The sequence below is a fragment of the Plecotus auritus genome (assembly GCF_963455305.1).
Source record: "Plecotus auritus genome assembly, chromosome: 6".
Taxonomy (NCBI): Eukaryota; Metazoa; Chordata; class Mammalia; order Chiroptera; family Vespertilionidae; genus Plecotus; species Plecotus auritus.
Window position 1 is genome coordinate 85189215 of NC_137773.1, and position 13616 is coordinate 85202830.

Genomic DNA, 13616 nt, shown 5'->3' on the forward strand with positions numbered 1-13616 from the left:
AAATTAAATAAAAATATACATCTCTCCTCAAATGCCCACATACTACCCATTGTCCTCCCCTTTTATTTTTCTTATTCTACTAACACTAAAAAAGGTAATATATTTATTTTTCTTGTATTGCCCGTCTCTTACTGTATTGTCAGGTCATAGAGGGCAGGAATTTGATCCATTTTGCTAATTGCCATGTCCCCAAGGTGGAGAACTGCCTAGCACACAGCAGGTGCTCTATAAATACAGGTTGTTCCAAAAAAAATGTTTACACACTTTTAACAGCTGATAGCTCAATTGATGTTTCTTTTCAGATTTAACCCATTGGAATTAGTAATTATTCAAAGTGTGTATACATTTTTGGGGATAACCTGTATTTGTTGAATAAATGAGTGAGTGAATAATAGCTTCTGTGGGTGAGGTGTTTACTAGGATTGGGCATGACTTACCCATTTTTCAGAGGAGAAACATGTTTGGAGAGGAAAAATAAGTTGCCTACCCACCTGCAGGCAAGGCTGGGACTCAACCCCAGGGCGACAGGGAGCCAGGGCGGTTCCCGAGCAGGGGCAGGGAAGTAACTCTGACCAGTGGGAAGTGGTCAGGGCTCCCAGAGCTGCCCCTGGCTGGGTCCCAGGGAAGCCAGGGGCCACCCTGACCTCACCGAATCATGCTGTGGTTTCCCAACACAATGCCTGGCCATTGGGGAGTCTGAGGGGCAGCCAAGAATGTGGTCAGAAGATGGGAGGGCCCCCATGAGACTAGCCCATGGCCCTTGCCCTGTCTCTGTCTCCCCAATCCTGAAGAGTGGAGAAACCACAGCAAGACAGCAACTGTGGGTGCAGGGAGATGGGCATAGGAGGACTGACCCCTCTAACTTCTCCTCAAGATCCTGCTCCCTGCAGTTCCAAGACATTCATTTATACTAGTGTGAACTTTCACTCCAGGAAGCTACTACATCTGAAGGGGCAACGCTTAAGCCAGGTGGGCTGGGCACTAAGGGTGGAAGTACAGATAGGATGCAGGATGGCAAGCGGGGGGGGGGGGGGGAGGAGTGGGCATCACTCCTTTCAAATCTCGAACCCTGGCTTGTGCCATGCAGTCACACCTCTGAGGCCCCTGAGTACCCTGTAACTGAGACCCACCCCAGCCAGAACAGAGGCCTTTGAACAACACGAAGCACCTTTATTCTGGAGAGCATACCCCAAACAGCAAAGCAAGTGGGTCCGGCTGGCCCAGTTGGTGCAACCCGGCATCTTTGGGGACCCCTCAGTCCAGGATGTACAAGCTGGGGGAGCAGGTGGATACTTGCTTTTCAAAGCCCCAAATAGAAGCCGTTGGGCAAAATGTGTTTCTCTGAGGAGCTTTGATCAGCTTCTTGGGGTGAGGGAACAGGTGACTACAGACAGATGAATCCAGCTGGAGACTAGTCAGATCTGAGTTAGGTTCATGTCCTCATATGTCCAAGGGAAAGATTGGGAAGGGTCTGATGTCAAGAGTAGCTGGTCCAGATTCAGAATTCCAGAGGAACCCCCAACTCCGTGCCTGGGCCAGGGTAAAGGCATTGGCTGTTGTGCTTCTGTGTGGCCACTAGAGGGCAGCAGGCTATGGACGTGTAGGGCAGCCTCCTGCTGCCACCGGCAGTGAGGCCCCATGGGATCAGAAGTCCAGCTCTGGCATCAAGGTGTGTTTGGGGCGGCTGGGGGGCTCAGGCTCCTCTGGAATGTCCTCCGGGAGACCTATCCCATTCCGGTGCTGGGCCTGCCAGGCTCTCTGCTGGGCCGGCCAGTCCAGATGCGCCCAGCGGGGGTCAGGGCCCCCCACAACCTCGTCCACCAGGTTCTCCAGGTCAGGCAGGGGCTCCGACCGCTCTATGAGGATAGGCGAAAAGGGCCCCACAAGCCAGGGCAGCGGCATGGTCTGCACCACCAACTCTAGCAGCTCATCTACGCAGGCGTGGGCCCGAGCCACTCTGCCCCGGCCCTCAGCCAATGCCGAGGCTGACACATCCCTGAAGCAACGCGCATCAGCGAAGGCAGCCTGCAGGGTGTCCACGCTGCGCCGCACCTCGGCCACCTTCTCCTGGGCACCCCGGGGCAGGCCCCGCACACTGGTTTCCAGTGCGTCCACTGAGCTCTGTAGCTCCTGCATCAGACTTCGGGACAATACCAGTGTTTCCAGCTCCATCTGTGGGGAGGGGAGGGGAGAGGTGCCTCAGTGTTCCAGATGGACACATGCTGAGACTGCTGTCCTGCCTCAGTTTACTCATGGACACACTGGGACTGTCACCCTGCCTCTGTCTCCCCATAGGTACATACTGGGACCGAGCCCTTCCTCAGTTTTCCCATGGACACAATGGTATTGCCATCCTGTCTCAGTCTCCCCATGGACACAATGGACTATCTCCCTGCCTCTTTTTCACCCATGGACACAATGAGACAGCCCTGCCTCCCCAAAAGCAAGAATCAGGAAGGTTTCCCTGAAAGACCCACAATGAGACTCCCTGCCTCGGTTTCTCTAATGGATACCCAATAGGACTGCATCACCCTGCCTCAGTTTCCTCCCTGCACACAATAGACTAAGCCCTGCCTTAGTTTCTCCTGTGGGCTTCCAATAGGACTGTCAGCTTATCTCAGTTTCCCCATGGGCACTCCAACCAGCTACCTCAGCAGTTGGTTATTCACAGCTCAGTCATGGCCCCTGGCAACCCTGGGTGGATCCAGAACCACTTCCATCCTACCGTCCTACCTGACTACGGCGGCGGCCGTTCTCCAGGGTGCTCAGACTCCAGTCCCCCCACAGCTCGTGCACTTTCCCAGGGCGGGCTGGGGTGGTGGGGGTCATCCCACACTGCACGAGGTCAATCTGTGGGAACCGGAAAAGTGTTCATCAGAGGTGGAGGACTTGAGGAGGTCGGGGGAGCCAGGACTGATCCTAGCTTGGATCCGGCCTCAATAAGCATTTAGGGAACACTTGCTGTGTGCAGCCTTCTGCACCTGCTGATCCAGCCTGGCAGCCTGTTCATTGAATCCTCTGCCCTGGCAGACCCTGCGACCTGTGGTTCTGAAGCTCAGACTCACCGCCAGGCATTTGCTCATGCGGGTCCCTCAACCATGTACACTCTTCCCTCCACCTCATCGCCCCCGCTGGCTCATTCCAGTTCAAGTCTCAATGTGGACATTACCCCCTCCAGGAAACCTCCCCTCCTCTCCTTCTGGCTGGGTGATCCCTCCTCTGGGTCCCAGAGCACCTGCCGTGTTCCCCATTTGATCCTGATCCCCTGACTGGACTGTGAGAGTCCTGAAGGAGCACCGTGTCTTCAGTACCCAGGACAGGGCAGGTGTTAACAGATGAATAGAAATAAATTGTGGCCCATCCATACGATGGAATATTATTGAGCCACAAAAAGAAGGAAGTTCTGATACATGCTACAAAATGGATGAACCTTCAGGACATTATGCTCAGGTGCTCACAGGTGCCCTCTGTTGGCTGCTGTGGGAGGACAAATGGGTCCAGGAGGAGAGCTGGGTGACTGTGTGCAAGCATGAGAGCTGGAAGCAGGTGGAGGGAGGAAGCGGAGGGAGGAAATGTCGACACACTCAGGATAGACTTTGAGGGCAGAGCTGATAGTATGGCTGATGTGTCGGACGAGGGAGGGTTTGAGAAGAAGGAGCTGCTGGCAATTGAGATGAGAAGAGGGGATGTGGGATAGGCAGGCTGAGGCATCTGCACTTAGCCCAGTAAGCAGGAGCTGCCATGTTCCTTTGGAGCAAGGAGGGATGGACAATGAGACAAGAAGCTGGGTGTGAGCTGGAACCTAAAGGGTGTAGAGGATTGGAATTGGTGGCAGGAGAGTGAGGGAAGAAGTACCTTTTCCCTCTCCAGACCTACCTTAACTGCCTATAAATTCCCGCTTGTACTCCACAAAACCCCTTCTCTACTCCCCAGGCTGAGTCTTAACACCCCCTAAGCTCCTCCAGCCCCAGGCACCCCTCTTCCCCAGCCCTGAACATGCACAGCTAGAGGCAGCTGAGACCAGTTCTGCCTCCCGCTTCAGTCTAGCATGGGACCAAGTACTCGGATGGCGTTTAATGTATGCTTACTGGCCAGCGTTTCAGGGTGGGGGCAGGCAGAGGGCTCTCACCAGCTCCAGTGTCTCCTGCAGCTGGGCCAGTGTGTCCTGAGCATGATGTTTCTTCTGCCTCAGTTTCCCCAGAGAATGCTCATATGCCAGGTGGCGGAGTCGTGTTGACAGGGAGCCCAGGCGCACAAAGTAACCCTGATGTCTCCTCTGCTGTTCCACTGAGCCCACTTCCGGGCCCTCAGCCTCAGCTGCCAGTGCCACTGGAGGGCAGGATGGGGGAGAAGGGGTCAGTGTGGAAACCCACCCTCATGTCTGTTCACCCACCTTCTGGGTGGACAAGCCCATGGGCTCCCAAATTTATAGTTTCCCTTTACCAAATTCAACTCTCAATATTCCCTAAACTCTATGATGTAGGCACTATTATTAGCCCCATTTCACAGATGGGGAAAACTGAGGCAAAGAGAGGTGAAGTCCCACAGTGTGCCAGAAGCAGAACCAGGATTCAAACCCAGGCACTCTCACTTTAAGCTGTTCTTAACCACTCTAATAAACTGCCTCTTAAAGAATATATCGCAAGTGCCTGGAACAAACACAGTTGGTGCTTTATAAATGCCTTTCCACTGAGGACAAAGTAGGTCAACATGTTCTTCTAGTGCCAAAGCAGGGGTTGAGAAGTCAGAGTGGCTCCAGGGCCAGCAGACAATATTAGAACATTGGAGAAAGGTGGGCTTTAAGGGGGCAGATGATATTCAACCCAAGTGTCTAATTTTTCAAGGCAAGCCAGAAATTGGGATTTGTAGGGCAAAATCTGATTGTTAAGTGCATGCAATGAATTAAAACATTTAAAAGGCACTGAACAGCCCTAGCCGGTTTGGCTCAGTGGATAGGGCGTCGGCCTGCGGACTCAAGGGTCCCGGGTTCGATTCCGGTCGGGCGCATGTGCCTTGGTTGCGGGCACATACCCGGTGGGGAGTGTGCAGGAGGCAGCTGATCGATGTTTCTCTCTCATTGATGTTTCTGACTCTCTATCCCTCTCCCTTTCTCTCTGTAAAAAATCAATAAAATATATTTTAAAAAAATAAATAAAAGGCACTGAACAGGTCAGACAGTACAATTTGGAGGGCTACCAGTTTGAGACCACAGCTCTCTCAAGTCTTTAAGCCACTTATGCCCTTGGGGTCTGGCCGGTCTGGTTTCTAGTAGGATGACGGCTGGGGGGCCATGGAAGCAGAGAGGGAGGACAGGGCTGGGCTCCAGCTCCATGTTCCTGCTGATCTGTTGTGATCGAGTGAGCCCTGAACCTCTCTAATCTGTTTGGGGCTTTTTGTTAATCCTCACCCAACGATATTTTCCCCATTGGTGTGTGTGTGTGTGTGTGTGTGTGTGTGTGTGTATTTAAAAAATATTTTTATTGATTTCAGAGAGGAAGAGTAAGAGAGATGGTGTGTGTGTGTGTTTAAAAAATATTTTTATTGATTTCAGAGAGGAAGAGAGAGATGAGAGATAATCATTGACCAGCTGCCTCCTGCAAGCCCCCCACTGGGGATCGAGCCTGCAACCCAGGCATGCGCCCTTGACCAGAATTGAACCTGGGACCTTTCAGTCCACAGGCAGACACTCTATCCATTGAACCAAACCAGCCAGGGCCCCATTGATTTTTTTTTTTTTTTTTTTTTTTTTTTTAGAGAGAATGGAAGGGAGGGGGAGAGACACACAGAAACATGGATGTGAGAGAGAGACATCGATTGGTTGCCTCCCACACGCACCCCTACGGGGCTGGGGACCAAGCCTGCAACCAAGGTACGTACCCTTGACCAGAATCGAACCCATGACCCTTCAATCCGCAGGCTGGTGTTCTATCCACTGAGCCACACAGGCCAGGGCACCTCTCTAATCTGTAACCTCTGGGGATGGGGACTGGGCAGGAGGATTCAGGGGCCGGTGGAGAGGGCACCAGCCTCACCGAGTTCCTCCTCAGTCATGGGCAGGAAGTGGTCCACCAGCTCCTCCGACTTGCCCAACACGACGTCCACCGCGTGGCTCATAGAACGCTTCAACTCCACGCTCCAGCGCCGGCCCTGCCGTGCCAAGCCCGCCATGCCTGTCATACTGCTGGCCACTGCATCTTTGGCTGAGGTCACCACCTGGTGGGAGAGACCCCCGATCCAGTTTTCAGCTCCATTCCTGGCTCCTGGGGCTGGGGGTCAAGGACCCATGGCCCTTTCCCAGCTCTAGGTCTCAATTTCCCCCTCTATAAATTGGAGGAAAATAAAAACTCTCCCTCACAAGGTGGCTGAAGAAGTTACCAGCACCTACTGGCACATATTAAGTGCTAGATAAATATGAGTGCCGATTATTTTTTTTAAAACACATTCTTATTGATTTTTTTGTGTGTGTGTGTGTGAGAGAGAGGAAAGGAGAAGGAGAGAGAAACATCAATGTGAGAGAGGAACATCGATCAGCTGCCTCCAGTACATCCCCCACCGGGGATGGGGCCCACAACCCAGGCATGTGCCCTGACCAGGAATTGAACCAGCATCCTTTCGGTGCACTGAATGATGCCCAATCAACTGAGCCACATCAGCCAGGGCTGGGTGCTGATTATTTTCATCTGTGTGGTGTTTTTTGCATTGACCAAAGCCTGATTTGGTCCCAGGGTACAGCTGGCAGAGGCGTTCTGGCTGGGTCTTGGGGGGAGGTATCCCTCCTCCCTCCCACTTCCACCCCCTGTAGATCCCCATGATCTGTGCCATACCATCTCAGAAGGTTGCTGGAGAAAGGGTAGCTTCTCCTCCAGCTTGTCGAGGCCCCTGCAGGCAAGATCGTTCACTGTAGCCACTGAAGAGAGAGAGGGAGAGCCAGGGAGTGAGAATCTGGGAGATGATAAAGGAGAGAGGAACACAGAAGGAGGGAATACTAGAGGGAGAAGCAGAGAAAAAAGAGGGGAGAGAGACAGGGAGAGATGAAGGGAGGCCGTGAAAGGGGTGACCTGGCTGATTCCCTGAGGGGCTGGAGACCCTGAGGGTGTGGTGGGCCACCAGGCTGGGCACTGCCTCCTCTGCTTTCCCCACCTCTGCCCTGCCACAGACTTCAGCCAGCACCAAGGTGACTCCACACCCATGCTCAGCTCAGATGCCCCAGGGAGCAGGCTCAAGGTCACTCAAACCAGCTAAGAAGGAGGAGGGAAGGCCCTGGGCTGGGAACCTCAGGTGGCCCCCTTCTGTCAAGAGTCTTTATGTCCCCACCCCCATCAGGTTGTCAGGTTGGACTCCTGAGCTGGTCACAGGTCTAGTAAGATATGGGGCTCCGGATAGGTGGAGGCAGCCCTCAGGACAGAGGGGCAGACGGGGAAGGGAGGTTGGATAGGTAAAGGGGGCCCAAGGCCTAATAGGCCAACCAACAAGGGAGGAGGACTTCAAGACAGATGGAATGGGACAGAAGGAGGGGGCCACAAATACGCTGCTAAGAGCAGATGACGACCAGGAGATAAGACATAACATGCCAACAGGTAGAGGGGAGAAGGGGCAGGCAAAGAGGACTGGGAGATGGCACCGGCACAAGGACCGAGCGAGGATGACACAGGTGGTTGGGGTGGGGGGGACAAGCAGTCAGACTAAAGGCACAGGACAGGTAAGACTGAGGAGGGACACCCAGGTCAGGGAGTCCACACTTCAGGCCATGCCATGCGGATGGAGCATGAGAGGGTGAAACCATAGGCAACCACAGGACTCTCGGCCAGGGGGACTCACGCTGAGGCTGCAGGTGGCTGAGCAGTGGCTGGGCGTGGTCCAGGGCGCTGGTGGTGAGGCTGCACACGCAGTGCTCAGCCAGGCGGCAGGCAGAGCCCAGTAGCGGGTGCCTACCCTTGGCTGCGCTGTAAGCATCAGAGACAGCAGTGCACGTGGCCTTGACCAGGGGCAGGGCCACAACTCGGTGTACCACGCTCTGTGGGAAGAGGTGCAGTCAGAGGGGCCCCAGGGAGGTGGAAGGCTCGGCCTCACTTTAGCCCACGTCCCCGCTATGGGCCAGAGTGAGGGGTGGGCCAGAGGCCTGGGGGAAAGCATACGGAGCCCCTGGCTGTGTACAGTAGAGGAGGCCACATGAAGGTGCTCACAGGCCCCTGCTCTCAGTAGCACACACACAGCGTGACAAGTTCTGAGTCTGGTGGCTTGAAGGGTACATGCCTCTGGGGCAAAACTGTCTGCATTCAGTTCTGGTTAGGCCTCCTCTGAGCTGTGTGAGCTTGGGCAAGTGAGTGAACTGCTTTGCTTGGTGCCTTCGTCTCTCATCTGTAAAACGGGTTTCCAGGGCTGTGATGGGAATTCTAGGAGCCAATGTATGTGAAGTGCTTGGAACAGTGACTGATGCAGGGGAGATGCTGTGAGTGCTGCTATTATTGTTGTTGATAAGAGTGCCACGATGGTGGACACAGAAACGGGGAGATAGAGGCGGAGACCCAGGGGTGGGAGGGGGAAAGTTGGGCAGAGGCCAGATAAGCCAGCTGGGTGTGCTTGAAGAAATGCTCCCCTCGCAGGCCTCACTGTGCCCCTCTGGGAAGTCGGTAGAGGTGCAGAGAGATGCTAGCCTCCATGGTCCAAAATGCCCTAAGAGTGAGGTGCTCAAAGCAAAGATAGAGGTGGGAGGGGTGCCCAGCTGCCCAGGGAGGGACTGTCCTTCTCCCTCCCCAAGTCCTGCTCCACAGGAAGTGCAGCCCCTCACCTGCTGGTCCTGCTCCCACAAGCTGGGTCTGTGGGCCTGAGCCGCCTCATCTTCTGACATGCCTGCTGCAAATAGGGTCACCTTGGGGGACAGGACAGAGTGAAGGGGGCCAGCCCACCAAGCTCCCTCCCAAGCCCTGGGTTCTGTTTGTCTGGGCTCTGTGACTCCAGCAAATCTTGTTCCTTCTTGGGACCTCAGTTTCCTCATCGGAAAAATGAGGTAATGATAATACCCTACCTCAGAATGTCATGAGGAGCACAGACAGTGCACAAGACTCTGCACACAGTAGGTGCACACTAGAGAGCCTCTGGCAAAGTGGGGCCCCTGTAGTGATTCAAAGCATGGGCTCAGGGTTTCAATCCTGCCATTACCTGCTGTGTGACTTTGGACAAGTGCCTTCACCTCTCTGGGCTGTTTCCTCTTCTGCAAAGTAGGGGAGGTCCCTGCTGCCCCTACCCTGGACAGAACTGCACAAGCAGCCCCATACAGGGATGCAGGTGGTAACTGTAGAATCCCAATAAACCCAGTCAGATTGACAATCAGGGAAACCGAGGCACACAGGGGTCCATGCTGGGCTCAAGGTCACTCAGCTTAAGCTGACTCAGAGTAGGGAGTTTGACCTCAGACTCCCTGCCTGCCGGTCATCCCTACCCCGTGCCTTCAGAGCTGTGGTCCCCGCCCAACAGGGTCCTGAGCTTCAGCCAACTGGGCCAAGGGTCTCAGCCACCTGCTCCAGCCCGTCACTCCCTCCACTCCCCACGCCGCTGAACCCTCGCCTGCCCACCCAATTCGGGCCCCAGGCCTGCTGGGTGCTCTTGGACTCCACCCGGGTGACACTCACCTGGGCGCGCGCAGCCTCAGCCTCCAGGTACTGCCGGGGACCCCAAACTCTGGCTCCAGTCTCCGCCCTCCGCCGGCCCCGCCCGCCTTATAGTGGCTTTGCAGGCGGAGCCTCCTGGGAGTGACCAATAGGGAAAGGCTGCCCAGGGGCGTGTCTCAGGGGTGGGGCTTCAGGACCCCACTCTCTGCCCGTGTGCTCCCGAGAACTGTGCGGTTGCCAAAGCAACTTGGGGACGGTGGATGCCCAAAGATTGAGCTACTTCCGTAGGCCAAGTTTGGCCACTTGTCACCCTCGCTGCCTTGGGGGGCGACCACAACTCCCACCTCCTTCCCTAGTGACCTTGGGCAAGTCCTTAATGTCTTTCTATTATTTTTAAAATATTTATTTATTTATGAGAGAGAGAGAAACATTGATTTGTTGTTCCACCATCTATGCATTCATTGCTTGATTCTTGTATGTGCCCTGACTGGGGATTGAACCTGCAACCTTGGCATATAAGGACAGTGCTCTAACCAACTGCGTTACCCGGCCAGGGCTCTTTCCATTAAAAAAAAATAATAATTTTTTTTAAAAAAATCTACCACTTAACTAAATCAGGAGCCAAACCAGCCCATTCTCTGAGATCCCCATTTTACAGATGAGCAAATTGAAGTTTAGAACGCTTAACCCACTTGCCCTGGGTCCCACAGTGACTGGTGGATTTTATTTAAATTCACTCAAATCAAGCTCCAGACCCTGGCTTTTTCATCTTCACACCTGGAATGATCACCAATGTGGGCATGATACTCCTTCCAGGGGGCTGAAAAAAACGAGCATGGCCCAAACACATACACATGCCCCCCCCCCACACACACACACACACACCACCACCAAATCTGACCCTGGCCCCACTATGCCCAGCATTGTCAGCAGGTGGCTCTAGGTCCTGAGTTCTGAGAGCACAGCCCTGGGCTTCTGCCCATGCTTGTCCTGGGTGGCTGTACCCTGGGTTATCACTGGCCAGCATGACGAATTGTTTGGAGACCTGAAGCAATGTGGTTTAATTTAAACCTTCCCCAGGGCACAGACTCTGGCAGGAATCCACCAGTAAAATGACACCTGGCCAATAGTCAGAGTTTTATTTCCAGTTAAGCCTCAGGATAGGAGAGAGAAGGAGGAGGAGCCACAGGTCATCAGATTTCAAGTCCAGCACCCCGCACCCTGGGTCATGCCTATTCCTCCTTCATCCTGGAGAAGCAGGAAGTTGACTTGGGAGATGCAGGAACACAGTAAATGCCAATTTGTCCAATTCTGTTTGACATTTATTTATATATTTTACATTTTATTTTATTTTTATTGATTTCAGAGGAAGGGAGAGAAAGATAGAAACATCAATGATGAGAATCATTGATTGGCTGCCTCCTGCACGCCCCCTACTGGGGATCAAGCCCACAACTCGGGCATGTGTCCTTGAGCAGAATTTAACCTGGTACCCTTCAGTCCACAGGCTGACACTCTATCCACTGAGCCAAACCAGCTAGGGTTGACAATTATTTATTAAACCCCTCGGGTCTGACATCTAACGAAGTGAGACAACTCAGCCCCAGGCCCTGCACTCAGAGAGCCCCCCAAAAGTGGGGGAGCCAGAGTCAGAGACAGCCCCAGTGTGGCCAGGGTTGTGCTGAGGAAGCTGGGAGACCAAGAGATGTGGGAAATGGGGAAAGCATTCCTGGAAGAGCAATGAGCAAAGCTTGAGCAAAGGCAAGGAGGCCTGTGAGCCTAAGGGGTGTTTTGGGAAGCATGGATCTAGCAACTGTGGAAAGCCTGCCTCTCCCTTAAAAGGAAATTAATTGCCTAATGTGCAGTGTTCCGCCAGGCCGTTCCTACCCATCTCCACCCCAGCCTTAAGCTTCAAATGAGACATGGCCGCGGCCAGGAGTGTCTGGCCCTGCATGGCTTTAGGCTCAACGCAGCATGTGTTATTCCGGAAGAACATCTTGTCTTTATTGTCCACAAGCCACTGATAGAAGTCGTCCAAGTTCTGGTCGCAATTCCAGGGGTTACCAGAGATGTCAAAGCCATCCTTCATGTCCCGGGCTGCCCCGGGCTGCCCCACGGATGCCCAGAGCCCCTTGGGCACACTGCTCAGTGAGTTGTTGGACAGGTCCAGCATGTCCAGCTGCTTCAGACCTCGGAAGGCGCTGGCTGCCACCGTGGCCAGCCGGTTGTCACTCAGGAAAAGGTAGTTCAGGTTTGGCTGGGGCTCCAGCAGGCCCTCTTCGAGTGCTTGCAATCTGTTGCCCTCCAGGTGCAGCCGTTCCAACTTCAGGGGGCCCCTCAGAAGGTCAGAAGGCAAAGTCTCCAGCTGGTTATTGCCAAGGTCAAGGATGCGCAGGTCGGTGAAGTTGGCCAGCAGCCCCGGGGGTAGTGTCCGGAGGTGGTTCCTGGATAGGTCCAGATGCCTCAGGGCTTTCAGGCCCTGCAGCCACGAGGTTTCCAGGGCTCCCAGCTGGTTTTGATTCAGCACCAGGGTGTGGAGGGTGGCTGAGCCCTGGAAGAGGCCAGGGGGCAGCCGTGTCAGGGCGTTGCGGGTTAGATCGAGCACCTTCAGCTGAGGCACAGGCAACAGAAACTTGTCTGACAGCGTCTCCAGCCCGTTGCTGGAAAGGTGCAGTTCCTGGAGGTTAGAGATGCCCTGGAGGGTCTCGGGTGGCAGCTGGGTGAGGTTGAAGAACTCCACAGACAGGAAGATGGTGTCGGCTGGGAGCTGTCGGGGGAATTTGGCTGGTGGGTAGCAGTTGACGGAGCTGCCATTGCTTGACTGGAACACCTGGCAGGCTTCGGGGTTTGGGGTGACCCCTTGGACTAAGGGGGCCACAATTAGTAGCAGCAGGAACAGGGTTCTAGAAAGATGGGGGTCCAGGACCCCTGGGCTGGAGGCAATGACAGAAGGTGCTTAATGAGCCAAAATAAAAATATACCCAACTCAGTGAAAATATACCCAGAACATGCCCACTTCTTCCCATCCATTTTTGCTCCCCAGAACCATGCCTCTTCATCGCTCCTCTGGACTAGTGCAGTCACCTCCTCCTCTTCATGTTTTGAAGGCAGAGCCAGTGAACTCCTACCCATCCTGCAAAGCCCCCAACTCCAATGCCCCTTTTTTCACGAAGCTTTCTCTGACTTTCCCAAGCAGAACTCATGGCTCCTCCCTCTGTGCTCCTACTTTTTCTTTCCAACCCTGATGAAACAAGGTCAGGTTATCTGTGTCCAGCTCCATCTTGCTTCAAGCACCCAGGTACAAGCCAGGGCTCCAGGTGCAAATGGGACTTTGAACATGAAAAGTGCCCAAAGCAAAAAAAAAAAAAAAAAAAAAAAGTGCCCAAAGCAGGCTTGGGGGCAGGCATTTGGCCTTGATATTGGATGGTTTGCAGTTGGCAGTGTAACCCTTAGAGGACTGGGGCTTCTGCTCCTCCCGGTCCCCCTCCAGCAGGCCTCTGAGGTCGGGGGTGGGTTCTCACTCCCTGCCTGGGACATCTGCAGGTGAGTGTGTTTGGGAGCAAACCTGTCCTAATTAGAGCCTGAGTGTTGGTCTGTTCCAGCCAGGAGGCCTACGTCTGGCCCTGTGATTTCAGTGGGTCAGACGGAATGTCCATGCACTGCCTGGTGTCCAAGCCTGCCCATGATTGGCAGGGTGGGGACCTACCTCTGGCTTCCCTCTGGGCTCCAAGAGGACATGGTGGCCTCTCTCTTTTCCATCCAGATTCCTTTGGTCTGGTGAGGTGGCCTTATACCTACGTGGGCTGGGGGCAGGGGCACCAACCATAGGGAAGTCCCCACCCATGCACATCCTATTCCGGATAGGGCCTGAACTTGAGCCAGGTACAGGAAAGGGAGGAGTCAAGATTGCAAAACTGTTTCCTGGCAGGGGGACGACAGCAGAGAGGCTGCCCACCCCTTCTTGTTCCTGTTTCTGTCCAGTTTTCCTTCCCCTGATTCCTGCTATGG

General features: G+C 54.2%; 3 protein-coding genes across 22 annotated transcripts in view; 1 reads left to right on the forward strand and 2 right to left on the reverse strand.

Annotated features, from left to right (window-relative positions):
* Positions 1 to 13616, forward strand: part of HDGFL2 (HDGF like 2) — a 69534-nt gene that overhangs the window by 32191 nt on the left and 23727 nt on the right. The window lies entirely within an intron of this gene.
* PLIN5 (perilipin 5) lies at positions 1146 to 9723 on the reverse strand. Of its 20 annotated transcripts, none has more exons than XM_080674550.1 (9): positions 9630 to 9723; positions 9160 to 9292; positions 8789 to 8853; positions 7819 to 8014; positions 6825 to 6907; positions 6033 to 6213; positions 4130 to 4329; positions 2734 to 2850; positions 1146 to 2172 (listed from the first exon to the last, which is right to left on the reverse strand). In XM_080674550.1, exons 3-9 carry the CDS (start codon positions 8846 to 8848, stop codon positions 1645 to 1647), a joined length of 1365 nt encoding a protein of 454 aa, XP_080530676.1. In that variant the 5' UTR covers positions 8849 to 8853; positions 9160 to 9292; positions 9630 to 9723; the 3' UTR covers positions 1146 to 1644. The 20 variants fall into 20 exon arrangements, with proteins under 20 accessions (XP_080530676.1, XP_080530679.1, XP_080530667.1 ...); XM_080674553.1 differs by having other exon boundaries at positions 9160 to 9255; positions 9630 to 9693; XM_080674541.1 differs by having other exon boundaries at positions 7933 to 8014; positions 8789 to 8869; positions 9630 to 9693.
* LRG1 (leucine rich alpha-2-glycoprotein 1) lies at positions 10004 to 13480 on the reverse strand. The gene is made up of 2 exons (XM_080674557.1): positions 13315 to 13480; positions 10004 to 12541 (listed from the first exon to the last, which is right to left on the reverse strand). Exons 1-2 carry the CDS (start codon positions 13365 to 13367, stop codon positions 11455 to 11457), a joined length of 1140 nt encoding a protein of 379 aa, XP_080530683.1. The 5' UTR covers positions 13368 to 13480; the 3' UTR covers positions 10004 to 11454.